The sequence below is a fragment of the Bos grunniens genome, chromosome 11 (assembly GCF_055505025.1).
Source record: "Bos grunniens cultivar Pamir isolate PY7600 chromosome 11, Bosgru_T2T1.0, whole genome shotgun sequence".
In the NCBI taxonomy this organism is placed as follows: Eukaryota; Metazoa; Chordata; class Mammalia; order Artiodactyla; family Bovidae; genus Bos; species Bos grunniens.
The window spans coordinates 25,337,983-25,355,403 of NC_141175.1; the positions used below are offsets into that span (position 1 = coordinate 25,337,983).

The window sequence follows — 17,421 nt, forward strand, 5'->3', positions numbered from 1 at the left end:
GTGGGGATATGTTGACAGGGCGGCGGGAGGACGCCGGTGGCCCTGCTCCGAGCCCCTCCCCGCCCCCCCCGAGACCAGGCCCAGCAGCTCCGCTTTCTGCGCGGTCTCCGCGAGGTGTCGCCTTCGGCCGAAGAAACCACCGCTGCGCCACCCTCGTCGCCCGCAGTTATTTATTTATTTATTTTCAAACAAGGGGGCGCCCCTCTCCTTTCAATTTAAAACTAGAAAAACCTCCGGCGGTCTCGTTCCTAAATGGGCGCGTCCTTTCCCTCCCACTTTGCACCCTGGCTCCCGCCTCCCTTCCGAGATCACCCACGAGCAACCACCCACTTCCCCGCCCTCCCCCCTCCCCCCTACTGCCCGGCTGGACGTTGGCCTCGAGCTCAGCTGCACACACGCGCCGTCGAAGCGGGGGATGGGTTAGGAGCCTCTGAACTGTCCCCGACCACCTCCCGCCCCAACCCCGCAACCTCAACCAACACCCCCCGAGCCCTCCGGAAAAATTTTTTTTTCTTTTTTTAAATGCCGAGCAATGGCCAGCCCCGCGGGTTGGGTGCGGCATTGCACGGCTCGATTCGCAGCTGGTCCGCAGAGTGCACCCGGTGCAAGCCCGGGGGTCTAAAAGGGCGGGAGGAGCACGCCCCGGGCTTCCCAGCTTTGCAGCCTCCGTTCTGCAAAGAAGAAAAGCAAGTGGCTTTTGGCGCGAAAGCCTTGGCGCCTCCCCTGATTTTTATGGAAATCAAGAGGGCGGGGTAAAGCCGCTCTCCTCTGCCTTTCTCCCTCCCCCTTGTCTGTGCCGCAGCCCCCTTCTCTCCCCACCCCCCGGGTGTGTCAGATTTTTCAGTTAATAATATCCCCCGAGCTTCAAAGCGCAGCCAGTGACAGTCATCTGTCTGGACGCGCTGGGTGGATGCGGGGGGCTCCTGGGAACTGGGCTGGAGCCGAGCTCGCTCTAGCCAGGCGCAAGCGCGCACGGACTGCAGCCACCCGAGGACCACCCCCGCCCCTGGCCACCCGGGGACCCCCGCACAGAATCGCCTCCGGATCCCCGGCAGTCGGCGGGAGGTAAGGACAGGCGCCCCGGGAGCGGCGAGCGCGGCGGGAAGGCAAGCCCTGGACGGGGATCGCGGCTGACGCACCGGGGGCCCGAATATGCCCGGGGGACTGCTTCCGAAACAAAACCATCTCGGGGTTTTCCCTGAAAAGCCAGTTCCACTCCCGAAGGCTCCGGGACTGGAGAGACCCGCCCTGATCCCTCTACTGCCCTTGCCAGGGGGGTGTAATGGCTTCATCGAAAGGAAATTCACCCTTCTCTAGAACGTTTGTCTGCATCTGAGCTGATGGGGAGCCGGTGCGTCCCCACCCCGAAACTGGGTTCGTCTCCAAATGGTGCCCCCAGAGGAAGACGAAAAGGGTTCAGCAGGGCGAGGCCGATGCGGTGGTAATCTGGGTCACGGCTGCTCCAGCTCGGAGGAGACAGCGGCTCTCCGCGAGACCCTCTCCGCGCTGGTGCCCCTGAACCGTTCCCAGGAACTGGGGTTCAGCCTCTCTCAGGAAGAGGGCGTACTTGGGGGTTTGGAGCAGCGGGGGTGGGGTTAGAGACGTTCAGAATCAGCTATTGGCAGTACTCTGCCTGCAGCCAGTGACTGCTGGGGGCGTCTCATCAAATTTGGGGGGGGGGGAAGGGATTCAGGATTGGGGTGCCTGTTGTTGGGCTCGGTCTAAAGAAAGGATTTTTTCCATTTGCAAAGTTGCCTGAATTCCCGCCCCCCCCCCCCCCCCCCCCGCCCCCGGCTTCCCCCGCTATTGCTTGCGGTCCGGAGGTGGCAATTTTACAAAGGAGGAATTGAGGGTACTCTTAAATCCTATACCCAGTTGCTGGGTTGGAGGCCTGGGCTTCCTCTGAGCAGCTGGCCCTACTTAGGTGCCACCGGGGCTGTCTGCGAGCTGGTGGGAGCTAGAACTCTGCAGCCTTGAACAGCCCCTTCCCCCAGGCAGCGCCTGGTGTGAATGAAATGGCAGTTTCCAAAGTTGCAGAGCCAGGCCACCACCCCCCGCATCTGCATGCCCCCTCCCACCCCTGTCGTAGACAGCTTGTACACAAAAGGAGGGAGGGAGAGAGCGAGAGACACAACTTCCTCCACCTTCGGGAGCGCTGGGCGGAGTGGGGGGCTTGGAGGGGAGACTGAGGAACCGAGGAAGAGGGGGTGACCGCTGCCTGTCGTCCCCCCCCCACACACTCCCCCAACCCCGCATCCGGCTCCGCTTGCCAACCCTCTCCTGGTGTGTCTGCCGGTTGCAGTGTTGGAGGTTGGCGCGGGCCCCCGCCCTCCACGCCCCCCACGGGAAGGAAGCACCCCCCGAACTAAAAAGAGCGGAGCGGAAAGAAGCCCTCATTCGGGGGCCAGGAGGCGAGCCGATGCCGAGCTGCACCGCGTCCACCATGCCGGGCATGATCTGCAAGAACCCAGACCTCGAGTTTGACTCGCTGCAGCCCTGCTTCTACCCGGACGAAGATGACTTCTACTTCGGCGGCCCCGACTCGACCCCCCCGGGGGAGGACATCTGGAAGAAGTTTGAGCTTTTGCCCACGCCCCCGCTGTCGCCCAGCCGTGCCTTCCCGGAGCACAGCCCCGAGCCCCCGAACTGGGCCACCGAGATGCTGCTGCCCGAGGCCGATCTGTGGGGCAACCCGGCCGAGGAGGACGCGTTCGGCCTGGGGGGTCTGGGCGGTCTCACCCCCAACCCGGTCATCCTCCAGGACTGCATGTGGAGCGGCTTCTCGGCCCGCGAGAAGCTGGAGCGCGCGGTGAGCGAGAAGCTGCAGCACGGCCGGCCGCCCGCCGCGGGGCCCGCAGCCCCGGCCCCGGGCGCCCCCAGCCCCCCGGGCCGCGGCCACGGAGCCGCGGCAGCCGGGCCGGGCCGCCCCGGGGCCGCCCTACCCGCCGAGCTCGCCCACCCGGCCGCCGAGTGCGTGGATCCCGCCGTGGTCTTCCCGTTCCCGGTGAACAAGCGCGAGCCCGCGCCCGTGCCCGCCTCCCCAGCCAATGCCCCGGCGGCAGGCGCCGCGGTCGCTTCGGGGGCCGGCAGTGCAGCCCCGGCGGCCGCCCCTGTAGTCGCCCTTCCGCGCACCGGCGGCCGCCTGGCCAGCGCCAGTGACCACAAGGCCCTCAGCACCTCCGGAGAGGACACCCTGAGCGACTCAGGTAAAGCGGGAGCCAGGGTCCGGCTGCCTCCTTGGGGCGCTGGGGCTGGGGTGGCCCCCCCGTTTGTGGTTCACGAGTTCTGGCTTTGGGAGAGGGTATTTTGGAGACAGTACTGATGGCTGAGAGGTTAGGTTTTTCCCAGGCCCATCCCCAGGGTTTGGAGGAGAGGGTGAGTGAAAGCTGTGTTCTCCAGCCTCTCCTTAACTGAAGTTCCTTCAGCTCCCTCCGGGAGACTGATTCCATCACTGGCCCCCACCCTGTCCCGCATCTCTCTTGGCAGCGTTCCCTCCGAGGGTGGGGGGAAAATTAGGAAAAGTTGAGTGGTTAAAGCCGAGTTGGGGTTCAGGGGGCCGCAGGGTGCATTGCTTGGACAGAAACCTGTTAGCCCAAGGGGTGAAAAAGGACAGACACAGGTCAGGGGTGGAGAGACCCTCCATAAAGGGCAAGCCTGTGCAAAATCCTATTAAGGGTGCAGGAAGTTAAGGGGCATTGCACAAATAGCGAGTACCGATTTTATTTTTTATTTTTTCAAACCTCCATACCTTCGCTCTGTCTGGGTGGTGGGCTATTTGCTTCTGGTTGGTCGCCAGCAGGCGGCGATATGCTGGCCAGCGGGCGGGCGAGGATCGGAAAGGCTGGGGGTGGTGGTGGGGCCACCTCCCCCCCTTCATTGAGCAGCTGGCGGCAAGTACCACAGCGGTTGTGTGCATTCTCAAGGGGCTGCCTCTTTACAGTGTGCAGTGAAAACCGGCCGAGTTTTGTCTTCTAGCCAAAATTCTAGGACTAATTTCAGATCCGAGTTGTTTTCTGTAACCCAGTGCCCTTCAAAGGTGAGGGCGGGCGCTTAGCCGGCTGTCTAGGAATGCACACACCCTGGAGCACTCATTGATTAGTTCTATTGTGTGCCTGCTGCTGAAACTGAAGGGTAGGGTTAAAACCAAGATTTTGCCTGGAAGTGAAGCACTCTACCCAAATACTGGAATAGCTCTTGTCCCTGGAGCTGGGAGCCTTGGACCTTTGAAATCCAGTGTTTTCAGAATACAGATGCATAAAAAGCCTAAATTTCCTTTGGGGCTGAGGACAGATTGGTCCCAGGCTCCTGGAAGGAAACTTGGTGATAAGCCTCCAGTTTGAACGGGTCTGCCCCTTTAATGTCTGTGCCTTGACAGCTTTCGGTGAGGAAGCACTTCCTTCCAACAGCTGTCTTCTTGGCAGAAAACCAAAACATTGGCTTAAAGGGACCCACAGACTGGAACAGCCTCACATTTCGGCTTTAGAACAAATCCCACAATTGTTCAGCTTTCCGGTCCCCTTCAGATCAAGCCGAAGATGTGTTTTGATTTTCATGCTTGCATTTTAAACAATAATTTTCTATCCAAGCCTGGTAGTAAATGAAAAGGGGGGGGGGGTGGTAAATGAAAATGGACACACGATGCTTCATGTTCTTGTGGGTGTTGTTTGGTGGTGACTGAGAAGAGGTGCCCCACTATTTGGGTTTAGAGCTCCAATGGATTACAACTTTGCAGTTAAGGTCTAATCTTTGTTAGTTGAAAAACTGCTTACTGTATAGAACTCATGTTCATGGAAGACAAGGTATTTTTCTTCCTTAGTTAATTAAATTGTTCTTTAAGTTTATTTGACTTAAAAATCAAACTCCATCATGTGTAAGTAGTGGCTAGCTGAGGCTCCTAAAATGAGAAGTGTCAGTTAAGTATGGAGATAAATAAGTCTACGGGACAGACTAGTGACGATGATGAAAGCTTACTGTTTATTGAGCTTCTGTCTATATATTATCCCTTCAACTCAATCTATGGTGTCATTCCCCATTTCATTGCTGGGAAAACTGTGATGAAGCCAGGATTCTGTCTTGACTCCAAAGCCAAGGTTCTTTTAGTTTCTGCCACCCACTCAAGCTTGAATGGAGGATGAGGATGGGCAGGGGAAAAGTATATACATCTCTGTTCAGAGACTAATGCTGATGGATCAGTAATAACAGACCACGTGCCAGGCCTACCTTGTGAGACTGTGTATATTTCATTCCTATGTGTCTTACCTTGAGAATAACTCTCATCTTGTTCTCAAAGATGATGAAGACGAGGAGGAGGAAGACGAAGAGGAGGAGATCGATGTGGTGACCGTGGAGAAGCGGCGGTCGTCCTCCAGCAGCAAGGCTGTCACCACCTTCACCATCACCGTTCGTCCCAAGAGCGCAGCCCTGGGCCCCGGGAGGGCTGCGTCAGGGGAGCTGATCCTCAAACGTTGCGTCCCCATCCACCAGCAGCACAACTATGCCGCCCCATCACCCTACGTGGAGAGCGAGGAGGCACCCCCCCAGAAGAAGATCAAGAGCGAAGCCTCCCCACGGCCCCTCAAGAGTGTCCCCCCGCCCAAGGCTAAGAGCTTGAGCCCCCGCAACTCTGACTCGGAGGACAGCGAGCGCCGTCGGAACCACAACATCCTGGAGCGCCAGCGCCGCAATGACCTGCGCTCCAGCTTTCTCACGCTCAGGGACCACGTGCCAGAGCTGGTGAAGAACGAGAAGGCCGCCAAAGTGGTCATTTTGAAAAAGGCCACCGAGTACGTCCACTCCCTCCAGGCCGAGGAGCACCAGCTTCTGCTGGAGAAGGAGAAGCTGCAGGCCAGACAGCAGCAGTTGCTAAAGAAAATTGAACACGCTCGGACTTGCTGAATGCATCTCAGAACTGGACAGTCACTGCCACTTTGCACATTTTGATTTTTTTTTTTTTAAACAAACCTTGTGTTGACATTAAGAATGTTGGTTTACTTTCAAATCGGTCCCCCGTCGAGTTCGGATCTGGGGTGGGGAGCAGGACACGAGGGGTCCTACCAGGACCTGCATTGGTGGGATGCTGGTGACCCTGGCGGCTTTCCTGTGCGTCACTTCTGAGACAGCGGTTGAAGCCTGTGACCGTTGGGAGCCTTCTGGGGCTGTTGAAGTCACCTTGTTTGTTCCAAGTTTCCAGACAGAAAGTCATTCCTTCTTTTTCAAATGGTGCTTAAGTTCCAGCCGATGCCACGTGGGGGTTTGCCACTGATACCCCTGGGGAACATTTCTGTAAATACCATGGACACACCTGCCTTTTTGTATACATCCTGGGTAATGAGAGGTGGCTTTTGCGGCCAGTATTAGACTGGAAGTTCACACCTAAGTACTGTAATACCTCAATGTTTGAGGAGCATGTTTTGTATACAAATATATTGTTAATCTCTGTTATGTACTGTACTAATTCTTAAACTGCCTGTATACTTTAGTATGATGCTGATACATAACTAAATTTGATACTTATATTTTCGTATGAAAATGAGTTGTGAAAGTTTTGAGTAGATATTACTTTATCACTTTTTGAACTAAGAAACTTTTGTAAAGAAATTTACTATATATATATGCCTTTTTCCTAGCCTGTTTCTTCCTGTTAATGTATTTGTTCATGTTTGGTGCATAGAACTGGGTAAATGCAAAGTTCTGTGTTTTAATTTCTTCAAAATGTATATATTTAGTGCTGCATCTTATAGCACTTTGAAATACCTCATGTTTATGAAAATAAATAGCAATTAAATGATGCAACATTTTTTTTTTCCTTAATAGCAATGGTTAAACTCTTAGCTCTTAGGCAGTGATTGTAAAGAGCACATAATCTAGAGAGGGAACTTGGTTTTCCACAGATAAATTGCCATTGTCCCCCCTTGGTGGGGAGGATACTGAGCTTAGGAAGGTTATGAGCTTTCTCCCAAATTATACAATATCGATATGTTATTAGTGATTATATGTGCTACCAATAGCATCGTATAGTTTAAAAACATTTTCCTGTGTTGTTTAGTCACTAGGTCATATCTGACTCTGCGACCCCATGGACTACAGCACACCAGGCTTCCCTGTCCTTCACTGTCTCCTGGAGTTTGCTCAAATTCATATCCATTGAGTCAGTGGTGCTATCTAACCATCTCATCCTCTGCCATCCTCTTCTCCTTTTGCCTTAAATCTTTCCCAGCATCAGGGTCCTTTTAACTAAACAGCTGGGACATCAGATTCTTTAGAATGAGAAGTAAAATTAAGGCCCCGAGTTCTGCAAATTGGTTGTGTTTGGTGTTGGTAACCTTTGTTCTGTTAGCTGATGGCATTATATTTTGGCATAAAGTATATGTAGTTGGTCTCCAAGAAGAAAGCTCTGGTCAGAATTTACTAAGCTAAGGCATTGTAGCCAAATAAGGATGGAGTTGGTCCCTCCCCTCAAAAAGCTAACTGATGTGTGGTGTGACAACTGTGTGGCCCCAATCAAGTGCCCCATCCCTTCAGGAGAGGCACTGGGGTATGAGTGTAGCTCTGTCTGCTTGACACTCCTGTTAGTTTGGACTAGCCTATGGAAGCAGCATTAACCTTTGCAGGTTCTGGAGTCTGGGGAACGGGGATAACAATGAAGCTAGGGGGCAATTTCACAGTTTCCCTCATGGGAGGTGATATCCTTATTGAGGAGGTGTTCAGCTTCTCAGAATAGAGCCTACAAATATTTCTCTTAGGTGATGGTGGTATTCAAGGCCATTTCTCTAAGGTTTCATTCATCTCAGATAGGAGCTTTGTACTGAAAAGACCTCTGCTCAGAAGAAAACAGGTCCAGGAATGAGAAAGAGCTTTGCTTGCCTGGGCCATGTGGGTCTCCAGCTGCTTTGGCCATGTTACATAGTTCAGGGCAGTTTAGAATTTGAGGTCCTCCCCCGCCCCCACCAGCTTTTCAGCCACATTTCCTAAGAGGCTGGTGGTATTGCCAATGGTCAGACCATGTTGAAATCTTTTTACTCCTTAATCTCCCTCCTTGCCCCCATCCCCACACTAGAAAGTAACACCCTTTGAAAGTCCTTTCTGAATTGTCATTCAAAAAGACTTCCCATCTATTTGCATTTTACTGGCCCCAAATCTCCCTGCAGTCTGTATTTTGTCTGTACCCATGAGCCAAGAGACCTCAGATTCTTAAAACTCAACTCAGTCATCCCAATTTCTGTTTGTTGCGATTCCATAAGGTGCTACAGAAGTGTTTCAGATGACTGGAACTACAGCCCTGGCGGAGGTTAAACCGTTGAGATGAATGAGGCCCTAGATTGGCATTTCTACCAGGCTTCATTTTTGCTCTGGCTGCTGGGAATCTCAGAGCCAAATTCCATTTCAAATTTTACACACTTAGTGCCCATTCTCTCTTCTAAATGTTTATGATCTGTTTTTCATTGTTAGTTTAACAACCTTTTTAATAATGTTCTCTATGCTACCTTAAAGAGAACTTTTTGCTTTAGGTGGATCAAAAATATGTATTAAAACATTAAAACTACAATAAAATACCTCTTATTTGCCACTGGGAAAGTGCCACCCAATTTAGCTCTGCAATTATCTAAAAAGTAATTGCTGTAGTCACAGAAGAATTGAACCACTCCTTTCAATAACATGAGAGACCCTCTGCATTCCAAGAGCAGTTGTGAGACTGAGAAACCACTCTACTGGTTAGATCAATAAATCATAGGACTTGGAGGGATTGTGGAGGTCATCTCGTTGCATTACTTCATTTTATGGAATGGGCTTATAGGACCCCACGTCAAATTAGTGGCATCACCTGGGACTGGGGTTTTCTGATAATCAACCCCATGTTCTTCCATGCTGTTGGCTTTCCCCACACTCATATGGTGGCTTCCTTACCTCCTGGTTCACCGATCCATCTACAGAGTGTTTCCATATTAGTCCTAGCTAGCTCACCCTGCACAAAAACTTCCAATGCTTCCCCACCACTTCCAGCAGTGGTTCCCAACCTTTTTTGGCACCAGGGATGGATTTCATGGAAGACAACTGGGAGGGATGGTTTCAGGATGATTCAAGTGCATTACATTTATTGTGCATTTTATTTCTAATCTAATGCTGCCCCTGATCTGGCAGGAGGTACCAGTCCAAGGCCTGGAGGTTGGGGATCTCTGACTGAATCCAAATCTTCAGCCCAGCTCGCGAGGCTGCTTCCACCCTGGACACCAGCTCCATCACCCCTCCTCCACAGACACCACTCCTTCCAACCACACGCTCATGGTCTCTCACCTCCGACTTGTCCCACCATATTCCTTCCTCTTGGGTTACCCAGTTTCCGTTTATTGAAATATTTTTCAACCTTGAATGGCAAATGCAACATCACCTCCTTCAGGGAGCATTTCTCATATCCAAAGTGGAGGGTGGGGGGGGTGGCGGGTAGGTGTTCAGCTCCTAATCCCTCATTACCTCTGAAGAGAGAAGAGCTATCTTCATCACCCTCCCGGAACTCCTTGACCATTAAGTGAAAGTTGCTTAGTTGTGTCCAACTCTTTGTGACCCCATGGTCTATACAGTCCATGGAATTCTCCAGGCCAGAATACTGGAGTGGGTGGCCAATCCCTTCTCCAGGGGATCTTCCCAACCCAGGGATCGAACCAAGGTCTCCTACATTGCAGGCGGATTCTTTACCAGCTGAGCTACCTCCCTTAAAGCAAGTACAGCAATCTGTCCACCTCTGATTCTTCAGCCCTGGCCAGGTGGCTGGCAGATGACAGGGCCTTGGCAGAAGCTGGTAGAAGGGCTGATGGCTGAGTAGGCAGCAGAGGAAGGAACGCAGTGAGAACCATTATGGAGTGCCTCCTGCCAACTGGGTGCGCAAGCTCTTGGGCTAACTCCTGTCAGGGAAGCAGATCCACTGGGCATCAGTTAACCTTGGAAACTGACTGCTGGAAGTGAAAATAGAGCACACACGGGAGGCCTGTCTTCAGGGAGCCCACAGTCTGGAATCAAGTCCTTGGTGGGAAGTATATCACCAACTTTGGTTGATCCAAAGTCTGTGAGGGGTCCCGTGGCTGAATCAGCTTCCTCCAGGCTCCCGGTATGGAGTTTGCTATTGGAGGGAGCTGGTTTGCTGGTCTACCGTGGGCCTAAGAAGTCTTTACACTCATCTGAGGCCACAGGTCCCCTGTGCTGTAGTGACAGTGGTTCCAGTCTTCCCACCTCTGTGTAGCATCTGAGAGATCACCCAAGTTTTTATACCCGAGTCTCACAATTCTCCAGGAGTGCTGGCCAATTCATTCTATACCTGTGTTGGCAACTGGGTCTTCTGGGTTTGACTCTTTCATCCCCATAATGGCTGTCTTTCGAAAATCCTAATTTGGGTTGGGTTTGGATTGTCTTTAGAATCAGAGGTTATTATATTTGGAAGCAGCTTACCTGGTGGCTCAGATGGTAAAGAATCTGCCTGCAGTTCAGGAGGCCCAGGTTTGATCCCTGGGTTGGGAAGATCCCCTGGAGAAGGAAATGGCATCCCACTCCAGGATTCTTGCCTGGAGAATTCCATGGACAGAGGAGCCTGGTGGGCTACAGTCCATGGGGTCACAAAGTCAGAGACGACTGAGTGACTAACACTAGCAGCCATTAAGCTCGGTGTCCCATTTCAGAGGTGGAACACTGGATGAGAAAGTAGTAGATGGTCCGCTCACTTTTCTTTTTCCTTTCTTCATTTCTCTCCTTCCCATCCTCCCCTCTTCCTTCTGTTCCTTCTCTCTTTCATAGCAAACATTTACTTCACACCCACCAAGCACAGATCCAGGAGCTTGGAAGACATCAGTGAACAAGAGACAAAATTCCCCCAAATCCATGATTTAGGGAGCTTATATTCTCGGAGAGAGTGACAACAGTAAAAAAGAAAGAAAATAATCAACTAAATTAAATAGCATTGAATAAGGTGGTGAATGCTGTGAAAGTAGAACAGGATGGAGGAATTCTAAGGTGCCACAGCAGGAGGGAAGAGAGTTGCAGTTTAGAGTAGAGTGATCTGGAAGTTTCCGTGGAGCTGAGGGGCAGGGTCAGCCGAGAGCACCCTGGGGCACAGTTGTGCCCTCAGTCTTCCCAGTTCAAGGCTCTTCCTTCTGCATCTTCCTCTGGATGTCTGCAACGTTGCCCCAATAACGTCTTCTTTCCAACCCCAAAGGGAAGCAGGAGAAAGCCGTAGTTGAGTGTGCTCTAGAGTTAAAGCGTACGGTTTGAATCCGACTCCCACAGAAAAGCACTGGGCTGTGTCGTTTCCCCACAGGCACTTTAGGGTTGAAGGCACCATGTACTTCGCCTGGGCTTCTGGGGGATTTCAGAAATTAGCTAACGCATGGCACGTGGAATAGTGCCTGGTGCATGCTGGGAACGATGTACATCTATTCAATAATCTGATTTCTTGTTAACAGAAACCTTCCTTTCTCCATTTCCCTAGTATGTTACTAGGGAAAAGAATCTTTTTTTAAAAAAAAAAAGCTTTGCTGGTAGAACAAATTCACAAGCCTGCACTTAACAAGAACTTTGCAGACTTTTGTTCCTCAATAGAGGCCTTACAAAACCTGAAAACGGGTACCTTGGAAACAAATGAATGTGAGCTTTGAAGCCTATTTTAAGATGAAGCCTAGGAATTTGAGTGTGGCAGAACATCGACGCCTTCTACAATGGTTTATTAGTTTTCCTTACTTGTAAAGGAAATCTCTTCATAGGCCACTGACCAGAGTTACCTGATCTCTTTTGATATTGGCGTATCCTGCTACAAGACATTCATCCTGAAACCTTTGACCAGGAGAAGTAACAGAGCCTTTTTATGGCTGAAGCAGACAAACCCATGGTACAATGCATATCGGGAGAACACACACAGCCATACCCCTGTGTTAAACACAGCCGGGGTGCTGTGAGATGCGGCCTAAAGAGGCAAGGCGAAATCAATTTTCTTCTGCCTTTCAGCAACCCCAAGAATTTCAGCAGGCTTTGGGGAGGTGGTTTGCAAGAGATAAGTCTATTTTTTCACAAATCCATAGCTTGTTACCCATTGAATTTTGGATCTTATGTTACCGTCCACTATTTTCCTGAAGGGGACCATGAAAGCAGTCCTTTCACCCTACAGAATGATGTTACCTGTGGACTGGAAGGCAACTCTGGGAAATAAAAATACTTGTTTGGGGCTTGGATCTTAGCTCAGTTATTCGCTATTTGCAGTCTTGGCACAGGAGGTAAGCGATTGGTTCTCTATTGTCTTGTCTGGAAGTGAAAGGGGTTTGAGTTGGTGATTTCCAGGGCTTCATTTCAGTTCTTCTTCTTCTTTTTTTTAATCTTTTGATAATTTTGTATTTTGCTTTTTTTTTTCTTTTCTTTTTAGCAACACCATGCACCAAGATCTTCCCCAACCAGGGATCGAATCTGTGACCTTTGCTTTGGGAAAGAGGGGTCTTAACCTCTAGGCTGCCAGGGAAGTCCTTTCAGTTCTAAGGAGAGTCATTGAATTTGGGGAGTGCCTGAAGCCTTGAATTGCTACAAATATCTGCAGTGCTTGGGAACTTTCTCCAGTCTCCAGGAAGCTCTGGGTGAAAAGCAGGACTAGGCTTTACCATTTATTCAGTCTGTGGCTGAGGGTAAGCCACCTCCCTCTGCCTCTCACTTTCTGTAACTCTCAAACAACAATAGCAATCATCACCCCCAAGGTTCTAATAGGGAATGCCATACAGTGTATGAAGAATGGGACAGCACTGGGGAATCTTCTATGAGTTCCTATTGCCGCAGTCAGCTCTTATTCAGCATGTGCCTTTTACTTCATTGTTTGCTTTCTGGATTCATCTCTAAGTAGGTTTCCCCCAGCTAGGATACACCTTTAAAGGCAATAGGCATATCTCTGATTGCCCTGCTCCATGGTACCTTTAACAAGTAACTGTCCCATAATAGTCAATAATTATTACCAGCGAAAAGACTTGACTCATTGTTCACAGCCAGCTAGAGATTCTCAATTTGTGCAACTGGATACACAGGCTTGTCTCATATGGAACTAGAGAAAACGATGATAAATTCAATTCTTAATTGTGTTGCTCAAATGAAAGCAGAATATGATAACAGACAGCTAATACCTTGAGTATTCGCTTGGGTTGCTGTAGCCACTTTTCTTTGGCATAAAGCCAAGAAGAACAGGGAATTTATACAAATACTAGAGATTTGAAGATGCTCAAACTATAGTTAAGAGGCATTTTTGTTGACAAGGAGGGCAGGGTTGAGAGCAAAGTTTACTATTGTAAATGGTTGGTTTGCATTTGGATATGAAAGTAGATCTTTCTAATCCTAAACTGGTCCTTCTTCTGAATTCCCTGAACTAATATGTTATAGTTTCTCTTGAGGGAAAAACATCTTTCGACTAGAAACCCTGTTCCCCAAACATCTCATTAAAATAATTAAAATAATGAAGTCGGAGGTTTTCTCCGTGTCTTCTGGGTTGTTGTCTTGTAAACTTCCGGGATGCCAGTGAAGGCATTTCATTTGACAGTTCTGGGAGATCACTTCTCCTCTTTGGAAATTCCTCTGGGTAATATAAGTGCGCATGTCATTTAGTCACTGAGGTCTGAGCCTCCGTTACCGTTGGCTGCATGTGTGTGGAGGCTGCTGTGTTGTATGTGGCTGTGGGTTCCTCTGGTTGGCCAATCCCAGGAGCACTTTTTTCTTGTCCACTGTGATGAACCACAATGTGAACATGTTGGAGCAAAGAAGCAACATTTAGCTCGAGTGCAAATTAAGCCCCCCCAACACACACTTCACTGGAGGAGGCATGGACGCTGAGGGCTGGGTAATTGGAGTAGAACCCACCATGGAAGGCTTACTGTGGTGCTCACTGCCACTCACATGTTGTCTCCACAGTGTTTTCATTTAAGAAGGAGAAGCCCTTTTTTGAGAGTTGACCTTTAAAGAAAGCTGAGCACTGAAGAATTAATGCTTTTGAACTGTGGTGTTGGAGAAGGACTCTTGAGAGTCCCTTGGACTGCAAGGAGATCCAACCAGTACATCCTAAAGGAAATCAGCCCTGAATATTCATTGAAAGGACTGATGCTGAAGCTGAAACTCCAATACTTTGGCCACCTGATGCGAAGAATTGACTCATTTGAAAAGACCCTGATGCTGGGAAAGATTGAAGGCGGGAGGAGAAAGGGAGGACAGAGGATGAGATGGTTGGATAGCATCGTCAACTCAATGGACGTGAGCTTGAGTAAACTCTGGGAGTTGGTGATGGACAGGAAAGCCTGGTGTGCTGCAGTCCATGGGGTCGCTAAGAGTTGGACATGGCTGAGTGACTGAACTGAACTGAACTGAGCCCTTTTGCAGGGATGTGGTATCTTCCCCCTACCCCCATCCCCCACCTTTACCTAGCATGATTGACTGGTCCCAGTCGGCTCATGACTGTCCCAGTTTTAAAGCTGAAAGTCCTGTGTCCCAGTAAACACCGAGTCTCTGGGCACATGGGAGTGGAGAGTTCCCATTGCTAAGCCTAACCCACACACCCTCAGGGCTTGCTGTGCTCTCACTGCACGGTGGGACCAGCTTGGCCAGGCTAGCTGGGTAGGCCTGGAGGCTGAAGTTGGGACCCCCACCACACACAGCCTGAGGGCTCAACCAGCCCTGCAGAGTTCAAGGGCCTGGCAAGCAAAAATGGGCTGGAAAGAATATTGCTCTGGTGTCCAAGCACCGGGATTTGAACTCTGGAACCTCTGCTACGTGACCTGGAACAAGTCATCCTGAGGTTGTGGAAGGAGGAGAAATCTCTCTTTTCCTTTGGAGATGCTGTCAACCAGGAATGGGAAGATGGGAGGGTAACAAAGGCCGGGGACCCACATCCATTTGGCCAGCCCCCTCTACTTCTATCAGCTTCTGGGTCTCCTTCAAGATAATGATAATGATAACACTACTGATGATAATGAAAATGTTATGAAGGCGTGACCATGATGCTGGCTTCTGTCTTCTAGTCTGGCCCTTCTTGCATCCCCTTTATTTCTCAGGTCTTTGCAAGGAGCCAAAGGAGCAATTTTTAAGTCACCAAATAATCCCAAGCAGTGAAGGCTTGGCCTTCCTAAAGCCATCTGGGGATGGACTGGTCCCAGAGACTGCCTGGGACACATGGTGTAAAATCCTCCACAAGACCCATTGGGGAGGTGTACTCTGTTACATCAGAGGAGCTGTAATTCAGGCACCTAGACAGGGCTTGGGGCTTCGTTCCCTGGGTTGAAGACCCTGTGATGAAATTGCTGTTAACGTCATCTGTGAGATTCATGACTCCCGGGCTGGAGTTTTCCTTTTTATTGGCGGTTGTGAAACCATTTTGGAGAAGTCTGTTGAGGGGAAGGGTGGGTGGAAGAAGGATGGCATCCCTGAGGATTTGAAGGTGGGTTCTTTCACAGAATGAAGGAGAAGGCAAGTCAAATAGACCTCCTGCAAGTGAAAGTGTTAGTCACTAAGTCCTGTCGACTCTTTATGACCCCATGGACTGTAGCCCGCCAGGCGCCTCTGTCCGTGGGATGCTCCAGGCAGGAACACTGGAGTGGGTTGTCATGCTGTCCTCCAGGGGATCTTCCTGACCCAGGGATCAAACTCAGGTCTCCTCATTGCAGGCAGATTCTTTACTGTCTGAGCCACCAGGAGAGACTTTAAGCACCTTTAAAAGAGATGTTTACATATATTTAGCTTTGGGGAGTCACCCTCAGTTAACTCCCAGGGATCAATAGTTTCCACATTCTGAAAATCCTTATTCAAGGGGCACAAGTGCCCAGCTGAAGATCCTCCCTTCCCAGGCCCCCTGAAGGGGAAAGAGTCTGTCATGTTAATGACATGTGCATATTATTAAGAGAAGGGACAAAGGGCCTGGAGCTTGGGAATGAGAGTTGATCTGGGGACTCTTCAATATGCAGATGGTACCCTTATTATAAATCTCATGCTGGAGGGCCCTGAGAGAGTCAGCTCTTAAGTGCAGAATGGCTGCAGTGTGGGGGTTCCCTCTCCACATCCCTACCTCCTCTGTAAAATGCTACTGCGATGCCTGATCACAGAATGTGTTGTGAAGTCGAAATACAATGTTGCTTTGATTTCTTGGAGCTTGAGGATTACAGAATGCCAGGCTCCCCAAGTCTCCTGAGCCACATAACATTTGCCCTTCCTGTACTAGGGCTCCACAACAAAATATAAAGCATTCAATGCCGTTCTAGTCAACCCTTTCAGGGATGGGACCTGTGGGCAGGTGAAGGAGATGAAGGGCTGGTGGGAAGAACAGTCATGGCTGCTGAGGACTCTGACCATCACCTGGGAAGGAAGGTGAGATGTGAATGCAGATAGTTTTCAGAGACTTGGGGTTGCAGGATGCACAAGAGAGCCTTCCCATAAAGGAGATGGTATGCAAGGTAGCCTTAAAGATGGGTGATTGGCATGAAGGGGAAAGGCAGGAAGACCATTCTGGGTTGAGGGGCAGCCTGAGTGGAGCTGCATGGAGGTATGAATGGAGTGTGTTTAGGGTACAAGTGCACACTGGGGCAGCAGGTGAGATGGATGGGTGGAGTCTAAGGACCACCTCCATGCAATGGGGAACTTGCCATGGGGTCTGAGGAGAGGGATTCACTTGGGTCTCACCTGACTCTGGAAGAACATATGAGCATATTTAGTTCAATTCATTTCAGTCACTCAATAGTGCCTGACTCTTTGTGACCCCATGGACTGCAGTGTGCCAGGCCTCTCTGTCCATCACCAACTCCTGGAGCTTGCTCAAACCCATGTCCATCAAGTTGGTGATACCATCCAACCATCTCATCCTCTGTCATCCCCTTCTCCTCTCACCTTCAATCTTTCCCAGCATCAGGGTCTTTTCTAAAGAATCAGTTCTTTGCATCAGGTGGCCAAAGTACTGGAGCTTCAACTTGAGCATCAGTCCTTCCAATGAACATTCAGAATTGATTTCCTTTAGGATGGACTGGTTGGATCTCCTTGCAGTCCAAGGGACTATCAAGAGTCTTCTCCTAAAAAAAAAAAAAAAAAAAAAGAGTCTTCTCCAACACCACAGTTCAAAAGCATCAATTCTTTGATGCTCAAGCCTTCTTTATGGTCCAACTCTCTTATCCATACATGACTACTGGAAAAACCATAGCTTTAACTAGACAGACCTTTGTTGGCATATATTTAAGCCATACAAAATTCCCTGGATGGTGCTTGTCAGCTTCAATAACTAGTAATCATCATGCTTGCTTCTCTTGGGAGAGCTCCTCAGCACTCCTGAACTTGTGGGAGGAGCCCAGACCTTTGAGAGCCTCAGAATTGGCTCAGCAAGGCCACTGCTCACAGTTTCTTCTATGTCAAGCCTTGTTGACCTTGTGTTTTCTTTCTTCCCTCCACTCA

At 50.1% G+C, this 17,421-nt stretch overlaps 1 protein-coding gene across 2 annotated transcripts; it reads left to right on the plus strand.

Annotated features, from left to right (window-relative positions):
* The first annotated feature begins 503 nt into the window (after window positions 1-503).
* On the plus strand, window positions 504-6,792 carry MYCN (MYCN proto-oncogene, bHLH transcription factor). 2 transcript variants are annotated; one of them, XM_086323560.1, is made up of 3 exons: window positions 504-1,065; window positions 2,303-3,206; window positions 5,291-6,792. In XM_086323560.1, the coding sequence occupies exons 2-3, from the start codon at window positions 2,420-2,422 to the stop codon at window positions 5,893-5,895; spliced, it is 1,392 nt and encodes a 463-aa protein (XP_086179686.1). In that variant the 5' UTR covers window positions 504-1,065; window positions 2,303-2,419; the 3' UTR covers window positions 5,896-6,792. The 2 variants fall into 2 exon arrangements, with proteins under 2 accessions (XP_086179686.1, XP_086179687.1); XM_086323561.1 differs by lacking the exon at window positions 504-1,065 and having other exon boundaries at window positions 2,279-3,206.
* Window positions 6,793-17,421: the final 10,629 nt, after the last annotated feature.

Bases quoted from the DNA above. Each gene is read 5' to 3' on its own strand.
- MYCN (XM_086323560.1), top strand. From the start codon at position 2,420: ATGCCGAGCTGCACCGCGTCCACCATGCCGGGCATGATCTGCAAGAAC. The intron at 3,207-5,290 runs GTAAAGCGGGAG...TTGTTCTCAAAG, and splicing joins GGACACCCTGAGCGACTCAG to ATGATGAAGACGAGGAGGAG.